Raw genomic sequence first — 11,206 nt, 5'->3', positions numbered from 1 at the left:
AGATAGATAGATAGATAGATAGATAGATAGATAGATAGATAGATAGATAGATAGATAGAGATAGAGATATAAAATTAAGAAATACTTTGGTTTCTTGATACACTAGTACTTCTTGAAGGGCAAACTCCCTTCAAATTCTAAAGAGAAAAGACAGCATTATTTTTTGCTTAACCTGAATATCCCACCACCAAATTCTGTTATGTCTTTCTTACTGCTTCCTTCACTGGCTAACAGAAAAGAGAGTTCTGTCACAGACTCACTGTCTTCTCCCATCCTAGGAGAACCTTCTGCTTGTGCCAGTCCATCTATCTTTCCTTTCCACATATTTCCAAATCCAATTTCTAACATGAAAATCCATCCAGATTCCCTTTCTATTCCTCTTACTTGATATCACTAAGCCTTTGGGGTAAAGTCTCCATTCTCAGGAAAGACCCACAGAGGTTAGGCCTTACAGACATGCCTCCCTCCATACCTGTTGGCTCATTTGATAATGTGCTACTGAGTTAATTCCTGGAAAAATTTGCTGTCTTCTCTGCACATAAAGTCTCCAATGTGCTCCCTGTTGTCTGAGTGTCTTCCTACTGTCTAGTTGCTATCCTGCTGTTTCTTATGCCCTTCTAATGAGACCCTGGGTACTACTGTCTTCTCTTTATGTAGTATTTTCCTTCATACTTTCCTTATTAACAGCTCGGAATCAGATCTTTTGCTTAGCTGATTTCTTTACATATATCTTAATACTAAATATAGAAAAGGTGAGGAATAATTATAGAGTGGTGTGTGTACATTTGTGTATGAATGTATCTCAGTGAACTCACACACATGTGAATAACTGTATGAAGGTTAGAGGTCAGATTTAGAAATTTGTTCTCATGTTTCATTTACACTCTTTTGGATACAAAGTGTCTTAGGCTTGCTTCAGGGTTTCTTTTTCTCCTCTGTAAAATCTGTTCACCAGGCCCCACACTGCAGTTCATGCTGGAAAGTTAAGTTGAACACGTGAACACAGGTCTCATTTCCAAGACAGGAAACTAACTGCCATCTAATAGCACATTTGACACATGCCCCAGTGCTACCAGATAATGTGAAAACTAGATGCTTCTCAAGTCTACTGTTGGGTGCAGGTTTTGGCTTTGGACTGACCTTGGATCTTGGTGGGGCTCGGATGTACCATTTGCAATCCACGGCTTCACTGGCAGAAGCTTTGCCTTCCTTCAGAATCTGTATGGACTCCACAATTCCTTCTGGGCCGCCCATCTCAAACTCACACGCTAAATAATAAGATGCCAAACACACACAAAGATGGATCTTGAATAATAAACCCAAAGTATACTTCATTACAGAAAACAAAGACCTCTGGACATTATCAAATTTCTCTTTTACCAACCTGGCAATGGTTTCAAAACTCCAAGGTCCTTAAAGTCGGGATCTTAAAAATTGAGAAAATGACAATTAGTTCTATTCTGCATGACTTTCTTACAATGATATTGAGTAATATTTCATCAAAGTATCCAGGAAGTAGCCTGCATATACATTTGAAAATTTTAAGTGATAAAATAAAAAGTACATGCTAATGTTAAGTCAGAAATTTCAACTGTATGTCAATACAGCTGTTTATTGCCACTGGCTTTTTCTCACTGCAATAGGAGCTGTTTGAAACTTTCAACATCATTACTGTATCTTATACTCAAACTCATGATGCGTTTTTTTATAATATATCCACACAGATAAGTAATGGTTTGAGTAAATTTCATATATTACAGATATAATTTATGTTTAGTTCAAAGGATTCTACCATTGTAGAAACACATTCTTGCCTGGGGGGTTTAGGAGCTCAGACTTCCTCTATCAAAGTGAAAAGAACCCTTTCCCTCTAGTTGCAAGACTTGTTCTGTTTTCCTGTCATCTCTAGCTCTCACCATGCTGTCTTTTATAGTATTACTCAGTTCTCTACTTTGTAAAGTTAACAACTTTTTCTCCTATCTTTTTCTATGAACCTAGTTTCATGAATCTCTCCCGTTTTGCTTCTTTGCATGCTTCATGGGAAGCTGGACTCATCATATGTTTTCTGAGGGTCCTTGTTAAAAGGCAAAACCTGGGTTTGGTTGTAAAGTAGGAACCTAGAATTTTTCCTCTTGAATGCACAAGGCATTTGTAGCTTTTCTTTTACATTGGAGATCTTCTGAAATCATTTGCAGTGGAATACTTCATTGCTGAGATGCCCGAAGGTCAGAACACACCAACTGTGACAACAAGCTAAATGAAACACAACCCATATGAGGAAAATTTCTGATTTGATACAGTATATGTGCATAGAGCCTGGCCTGTTTGAATTGATTTTCACTTACCTGTGGTACAGGTACCAAAGGCTATGATATACAATTAGAGACTTTGAGTAATTTAAAATTAATGGTAGAATTTAACATCCTTGTTTTTTTCTAATAAAATTTATACTGGATAAAAATCTTAGAGAGATTAAAACATTTTGTAAAATACCTTTCAACGATGAACTTCAATTACAGTATTTAAAGTCCTTGTTCATTTATGGAAAAAATTAGGGGTACATATTAAGCCATGTGAGTTTCTTTGATATCTGCTCTTGACAAGAGCATATTGAGCATGCATATGAAACCATGCATTAGTGGTTTTCATTGTTTGCTATTTATATGAACTGGTCTGTTGGCAATAAGAAATCTAGTATTTACCACAGTATTTCCCAATTTTATCAGGTTTTCTTCACTCAGCTTATTATAAATACTACTCAAATTTATGTATGCATGCTGAAATGCTGAATCAAGGATATAACACTTTTAACTATTAGACCATTAATTTTAGAAATACATGAAAATACTTTTTTTTACTTTTATAGGACAAAGAAAATGAATATATATAACCTCCCTGAAAAAGAAAGGGAAAAAGGCATATGTATCATTTACATCAAACTATTTACCAGTAGTGATTTTTTTCTACCTTCAGCATCAATGGGAATCTCATTTGAAAAAAATAAACATCAATTAAATGCCTGCATTTACATTTTATGTAAAATTACCCATGTTTTCACCACTAAATAGTCTACTTACCAGTAGACTTACTCTTCTTAGAAAAAGTTAAGCTTAAGTTTAGGAGTCAATCATATTTTTTTGAAAAGCCAAGCTTTCAAGTAGGCTAAGATTGTATGGGAGTGTAATCCAGCACTTCAGTGTCAGAGGTTGGAGTATCACTCCAAGTTCAAGGACACATTGGTCTGCACAAGGGCTACTTGAGACAAGTGAGGCCTTATCTCAAGAAGGAACAATGAAAATAAAATCAAGAATATGCATGCAAGGTGCAGCTCATTTGAATGACATATTTTGGTGGGATGGGGGCTTGGGATGAAGCCATGGGTTTAATTCTCAGGAGTGGCATCAAAACCTATTTATCAAAATTTCCCAATTCATGTCGGTAGATTTTTCTTATTCATTTTCCTCTTTATACTCTTTGGCTTTTTAAAAAAATGTCTCTTATTAATGTGCATTATCACCTTCATGATCAGAAAGTTTCACCTGTACATGGTTATAATTTGGGGGGAAATTAAGTTAATGTTCTATCTTCCAGTTCAAAAGGAAACACTTGTCATTTTTTATAACTCATACTACATCTGGTTAATATGAAAGCTAGTATCTGGATTGATTGTTCAGTGTTATTTGGGGCCAATGACACAGAGTAGTACATAGATGCAAAGTAATGTTGAACACAGTAAGCAGCCTCTACTCTCTCAAATGTCAAAATGGATTCTGTGTGAAGAATCCTGAATCAATTTTAGACATGTAAATGAACTTGTGAGGGATACTTCCATTGTCCTTGGGTCTGATCACAGCTCTCCCTCTTTTCCTCATGTACCTCAGAGGGGAGCCCATGAGTGTCCTGTTCTCTTCTCACCAATCTTGCTTCCTCTGATAGTACAATCTTATAAAACTTTCTCAAACATCCCAGTCAGAGAGAACACATTGCCTCTAATTTTCTTTTGCAGGTGTTGTTTTTATGAGTATTTGCAGTCATTTTTCTTTGTGCTTATGTTTTTACTAACAATCTACTTCCCTTCCATGACCTCATCACAAATTAAACTCTATGATGTAACATGTTTATTTAAGATTTACAGCATTGGAGATGGTCAATAATGTTAATGAATTAAACATAATTACATATTACAGAAAATTATACATGTGCTGAAATATATTTCTACATCATTGTTCTGTATGTCCACATGTTTACAAATTTTTATACTATAACTTTTCATATCAATATATAGAGTCAGACTCATAGACAGGCTTTTACTGTGACCATATCAATATAGGTGTAGTAAAAGATCACCTCATGCTGACATTTGTTTCTCAGGCATACAGCTATACCTTGTTCACAAAGCCTTTCAAAAGTGCACGTTGTCATGTAACAATTCTGGTCTAAAACATGATAAAAAAAAGTTTAAATTGGAAGATAGGCTTATAGAACCTTCCTAAGAAATTCTCCAAATTGTTTTCCTATCATGAACAGTCTTGAAGCAGTATCTATTAAATATTTCTAACTCTATCAGCTTCTCTTTCGAAGTGAGTATGTGCAGTACATACATGCATACAGAAACATACATAATCAATGAATGTGACTAAAGAATGCATGACATGTTATAAACATCAAATCCCGTATGATGACATAAGTGTGATTATAAAAAGAAGCCCTTCAGTCCTTTCTCTAACTCCTCCAATGAGGTCCCTGTGCTCAGTCCAAAGGTTGATGGCAAGCATCTGCCTCTGTATTTGTCAGATTCTGGCAGACCCTCTCAGAAGACAGGTACATCAGGCTCCTGTGAGCAAGCACTACTTGGCATCCACAATGCTGTCTGAGTTTGGTGTCTGTATATGGGATGGATCCCCAGGTGGGGCAGTCTCTGGATGGTCTTTCTTCAGTTTCTGCTTCATACATTTTCTTTGTGTTTCCTTTAGGCAAGGAGCACTTCTGGGTTAAAAACTTGTAGATCATCCCCATTCCCCAACCTGGAGCCTTGTCTAACCTCTGGATATGTCTCTATAGGTTCTCTGATTCTTCAGTGTAGAGGAGTGCCAGGACGATGAGGTGGGAGTTGGTGGGTGGATGGGAGAGGGAGCAACTTTATAGAAGCAGGGGGAGGAAAGATGGGATAGAGGTTTCTGGAGGGGAAACTGGGAAAGGGGATAACACTTGAAATGTAGATACATAAAATATCCAATACAAAAAAAGAAGCCATTAGTTGGTGTTTCCAAAGAAGCCTTAAGGTAGAGTGCTTTTGTTTACAAATACATGTGTGTTTAGAAACCATCTCTTGTTCCTTGACACCCAGTTTTCAGTGTTCTTCCTGGTAGCAACTGTGGCACCACAGTAGTCTAGGCACTCCAGTGCTATGCTAAACTGTAAAAACTATTCTCGGATTTATACGAAGAACAGCAAGTATTAAGATTTCCTGCCCGTGTTTTAAATCTGCTTCTCCATCTATGTGTTTTCCTGTCTATATAGACTGAAAGCTTTTACAAAGTCTCACTTTTTTTTTAAGTCCAGTTGTTTGAAAACTCATTGAATTGTTTACTTTAAACCAGAAAATGTGATCCTATAACATCTCTTTTCTGGTGAAAACAGGTATTTTTCTTAGAAAAATGAAAATAAAAGGCTTCCCCCTTTGCATCTATACTCTCTTCATAAAGGGATAAAAGATGAATACATTGCAGTTTAAATAGGTTTCTTTCTTATGAAAAACATAGAAACTACATAAAAATGAAGTTATATCAAAATTTATTTCAGCCTTGTAGATGTTACAAATGGATTTTACAGCGATTTAGACAAACTCTGTGTGATAATTTTATCATGCCTTTTGATAACAGTACTAGTCTGAGTTAGATATTTAAGAATTCTAGTAACCAGTCCTAAATATTTACACACAGGCATCATTACCACTTCAAAAGCCAGATATCACTGAGCAAACCACAAATGGGAAAGTCACTGAAGAATCTCCCAGGGTAACAACTGTGCTCCTTGAGAAACACACACAGAGAGACACACAAAAGGCTCAGCAATCCAGCTAGAGAACCTGTCTTTGCTGAATACATGCTGGACAGAGACCACTGATTTAAAAGGGGACCCTGCTATAGCTACACATTTGCATTACAATGATTCCTAGACTAAAGATTTAGCTCAAACAAGAAGGTAGAGTTCATACTATTGGTGTACCATTACTCTTGTGTGCTCCAGAGCTGAATAGATGTGGTAGTTCATCATGTTTTACTATAATTTCATCAGTATGAAGTATGGCCGAGTCAGCAAAAAAAAAAAAATCTTTTATTTGAATGTTTGATGATAAATAGGTCTATTTGCATCGGCTGTATGAAAACCATGATGTTTCAAAGAACTGGTTCTTAGCAAAGAAACAAGATTGCATTGCAAACCACAGCAGCTAGTATCCATGGTACCGATCTTTTAAAGGTACAAGATTATTTATCTTCTCTTGAAGAAGCATGGAAAAATATCTACACTGAATATCTTAGCCCTAGAAGAAGTGTCTAAATATTCTCTTAGTGTGAAATGTAAACTATCAATAAGGCACCATTGCAGTGAATTGTCTGGTCTGCTGGTTCTCTTTAGAAAATCATTTTCACAGTTGTTTATGCTGTGAAGTGACGTGTGCATTTTACTCATGAAACATTATTTTTGTTTGAAAGACAAATTATAATTATTCAGATTTAGATACTTGCCAGAATTTTTTCTTGAAAATGAACAAAATGAATCTGTTGACTTGAAGAGACACAACTGACAGCATTGCCAATGATAAAAACCAAGCTTCCAGGGAAGACAAAGCATTTGTCATTGTGTGCCTGACAGTTTCTCATATTTGGAGAATTTTAAAGTGAGGTGGTTATTGACATGAGAAAATATGATTTTTGATATTTCATAAGTAATTTTGTCAACATTTGTTAGCTCTGCACAGTAGCAATCTGGAGACTGCCCATCAGACACTGAAAACCTCTTAATGTCTCTGCAAGAATAGGAACAGGCCCATGGTCTATTTCGAGAAAAAATACATGGATACGTTTAATGTAATAGAATATAAAATAGTCATTGATGTACCCTCATTGTTCTTATCATGAATATCCATATTAAAACTGTCACAAGATGAAGCTTCATATGACTTAAGACAATAATCACTAATATTTGAAAAGGCCATTAAATTATTTTTCCTTTTATGCACTAAACATCTCTATGAAGTTGGATTCCCTATATAACCATTGTGAACAAAGCATGACATTAAGCAGATGGAAAAGTCTAGTTATCTGAGAATCATGGCATTACATTTGTAAAAATATAAAAACAATGTCATTTTCACTAATATGTCAATGGTATCTTTATGTATGTTCTGCATTCTATATCAATAATTAGCTTACTGAAGTAATATTTGCATGATTTATAAGCAGATTTCATAAATATTCTCAATATAATTGGAAAATTTGTCATGCTCTTTGAGTCATTGAAGTTTATGAAAGAGGAATGGCCAAGAGTCTCCAGAACCCCTACCCTCGCCAAGCATATTAGTGTCTTGTGAGCATCCCTTCCCCCAAAATCCCAGGATTGCAAGTGAATAGCAGAGAACTGGAGATGCATGCCTGTTGCTGTCTCAATAAATTTCATATGTCATGAGCAACTTACTGGAAACTGCTGTTGAGATGACTGATTATAAATGAACCTGTCATAGGCTTTTCTCTAAGTGGTGTTTGAACTTTGAACACACAAATGACTCTAATCAGCTAAAGCCTTAAGCAGTGTTAGTGTTTTCTCTGGAATCTTGAAGAAAGCCCAGAGACATTCTTGGAGCTTCTTCCTTAACTATGTTAACAGGAGATCTTATGGTTTAGCTTGTACAACTCATATATGCCAGTCTCCCACTGAACTCAATACTGTTCCCAGAAGGCAGCTATTCACGAGAAAATGGGACTACCTGACACAGTTACATATTATATCTGTTCTAGTTAGGGTTTTACTGCTGTGAACAGACACCATGACCAAGGAAGCTCCTATAAGAACAACATTCAATTGTAGCTGGCTTACAGGTTCAGATGTTCAGTTCATTATCATCAAGGCAGAAGTATGGCAGAGTCCAGGCAGGCATGGTGCAGGAGGAGCTAAGAGTTCTATATCTTCACCTGACGGCCACTAGGAGAAGACTGGCTTCCAGGCAGCTAGGATGAGGGTATTAAAGCCCACTCCCACAGTTACATACCTAATCCAACAAGGGTACATCTACTTCAACAAGGCCACATCTCCAAATAGTACCTCTCCCTGGGCCAAGCATATTTAACATTTCTAAACATTTTCTTTATTATTGAGATTATAAGAATACAATGAAATATAATGATTGTATTAACTCCATCTCTCAAGCCTTCCCCATATCCCCACAGACATGTTCTGTTACCACTCATGTCATTTTGTAATTGCTGATAATAACCTACTAAACCCAGTTGGTGCTACTAAAATGTTCATGGGTGTAGGGTCATCCATAAGAGCATGGGCCTCCTAACACTGGATAATCCTTCTAAGAAATGGATTCTCCTTTTCTTAGAAACTGTCGTCTGCTAAAAGCTTCTCAGTAAGAGGTGGGGTCTTGATATCAACTGCCCCTCCATGTCTGGATTTTGTTTTGCTCAATCTTATGCATATCTTATGCAGGTAACCACAGCCGCTGTATGCTGATGAGTATAATTACCATGTCATGCCCAAAAAGGCAGCAGTTCACAACATTCCTTCACACCCTTCTCTTACTTTTATATTTTTCAAATGTGTCTTCCTTGATGTGCTCTAATTCTAGGAAGAGAAGAATTGACATATGTGGTCCATTTTGGACTGAATATTTGGTCTCTCATTGTCTTGACTTTTGACCAGTTATGATCTCTGCATACAGTCTATTAGACAAAGAAACTACTCTGACCATAATTGAGAGCAGTGTAGGTGTCCTAGAATAAACATAAATATTTAGGAGGCAATTTGACAGCATGAACATTGAACAAAAACCAAATTCTAACATAGAACTTCAGCTATAAAGAAAAGTGAGTTATTAAATTTTCAGGTAAATAGATGGAGCCTGAAAGAACTATGCTGGCTAAGGTAGCTCAGGCTCAGGAAGAAAAACACCCATATGTTCTGTCTCATATGAATATTCTTGTTTCATATCTTGCTTTGTTTGTTTAACATGGACCATAAATGGAAATTCCATGAAGGAAAAAGTGTCTTGGGATGTGAAGGGGGTTAGTCAGTAGATTATATTTAAAGTTGAAAGTAGAGAGGTGGAATACTCAGAATAGAAATAGTTAAGCAGGACATGAATATGAGATAAATCAAAAGGAAGCAGCTATGAGAAGCCATCTGAGAGCCAACTTTCTCACAACTCAACTTAAATCACAAGGAGAGACGTAAAGCATATGAGAAGTGAATGAAGATGGGGAATACAGATGGCTAAAGGATTAAGCAATACTGGATAAGGGAGTAAGATATCTGCCTGTCCTCAGTGAATGAGCTAACCCAAAGAAAGTCTATGAAGAAACTATCTTGTGTAATTCCACTACTTAGTAGAACAAAATCTTTAAAATGTTTGAATTGAAATACCCTGGAAAGGTGGACAATGCCTCTTTCAAAAGGCTTAGGATCTTCTTACATGAAAACTGAAGTATAAGGCACGATATACCTCCCTCTCATTATTGAGATCCAGAAGTCACCAAAGCAATGTGGGCTATTGTCACTGCCTGCGGATATCCACCACAACTATAGACTTAGATAAGGTTCTTCATGATATGTTTGGCTTTAGGATCCAAAGAAATTAATCTGAAACTGACTATGAAAACAGCCCCCTGTTACCAAGCTTTTATAGTGCTGGAAGATGCTATGAAGCTTGCAATAGGAAAAAATATTAGTGAACATAACAAATGTTGGGCTCTGCATACTCCAATAACAACCAGTCAGGTGAGAAGTGTGCCCACTGATATAATAGTTTCCTATTGTTAGAGGGTGATTAACTGCCTTCTCATTGGATTTGAGGCCTATTCCACAGGAGGGAATTTTATGTCAGATAGCATGATCCTGGTCAAAGCCCAGGGATGGGAAGTCCCAGGACAGTCTTACAGAGAGTTAGTAAATCCTGCCTCTAGATTCCACGAGCACAAACATTCTGAATTATGTTCTCCACCCTCATCATCCCATCTTTCACTGAAAACTAATGAATGCAGCATTAAACTAAATCCTTATTGTTTCCAGAGTTATCCAAAAACTTCTGCTATCCACAATGACTTTAGGAAAACAGGGCATTTTAATGGTCTTTGACATCTTACTTCATTTTCAAATGGATGAAAAATTAAATATCAAGATAATAAGAATTTCATAGTTATTATTCACAATTTCCTTTAAAACAATATGAAATAATGTAGCATAGATGTTTAATTGTAAAACATATTGATCTTATGAAAACAAACAAATATTTTGGCAGAAAACTGTGTTTATGCTGTAAATGAACTTATGAGATGTAGAATTAATTTATCTTTTTAAGCATTTCACAATTTCTGGATCTATAATTTTCTGAAACTTTAAGAAAATAGAAATAATACTGTAGGTCTTTGTGTGTTTATAAGAATGATAAGGTTTTAAATATATTTTTCAGTTTATGTACCTAACTGAATGAAGATTGTTTTATCATTTAATCTTGACTAGCTGAAAGCTACTGACTGTTGGAGGCTGTTGGAGGAAGAGAGGAGAGACACACATGTGACACCTGCTAGTTTTCCTATGCTCTATAGATATGACATGGAAATATGTGCAATGAGACTCTGTAGATTATAAAAAAAAAAGCATATAGGAGATGACATAAAATCAGAGGGGGGAGTCCTGTAGAAAAATGTAAAGTAAAAGATAGATATGATTAAAATGTTTCCTATTTGTACATGGAATCCTCAAAAATGAAAATTTTAACATGTCAAAATCCCATTATTTTAATTTAGTTATGTTATTAAGCAGCCAGCAATACTGAACTAATAATATCTACTATAAGACATCATTTATTTTATTGATTTTTGATAAGTCCTTTGTGCTCCAACAATGTGATCTGTTATATATATATTGTGCTCCAACAATGTGATCTGATATATATATATATATATATATATATATATATATA

At 35.8% G+C, this 11,206-nt stretch overlaps 1 protein-coding gene across 2 annotated transcripts in view; it reads right to left on the bottom strand.

Annotated features, from left to right (window-relative positions):
* The window catches only part of Neto1 (neuropilin and tolloid like 1), a 111,249-nt gene that overhangs the window by 38,627 nt on the left and 61,416 nt on the right, over positions 1-11,206 (bottom strand). The window contains exons 5-6 of one of the 2 annotated variants that reach the window (XM_028768950.1): positions 1,385-1,426; positions 1,141-1,268 (exon numbers count right to left, since the gene is read on the bottom strand). The exons of the other annotated variant lie outside the window; for it this stretch is intronic. Of the exons in view, the coding sequence (XP_028624783.1) occupies positions 1,141-1,268; positions 1,385-1,426 (170 nt within the window). The remainder of the gene's footprint in view (positions 1-1,140; positions 1,269-1,384; positions 1,427-11,206) is intronic. 2 annotated transcript variants of the gene reach the window in all.

The sequence above is a fragment of the Grammomys surdaster genome, unplaced genomic scaffold (genome assembly GCF_004785775.1).
Source record: "Grammomys surdaster isolate TR1022 unplaced genomic scaffold, NIH_TR_1.0 189, whole genome shotgun sequence".
Taxonomy (NCBI): Eukaryota; Metazoa; Chordata; class Mammalia; order Rodentia; family Muridae; genus Grammomys; species Grammomys surdaster.
The sequence above is the reverse complement of the archived record's forward strand: the minus strand, read 5'-3'. Positions and strand labels throughout refer to the sequence as shown.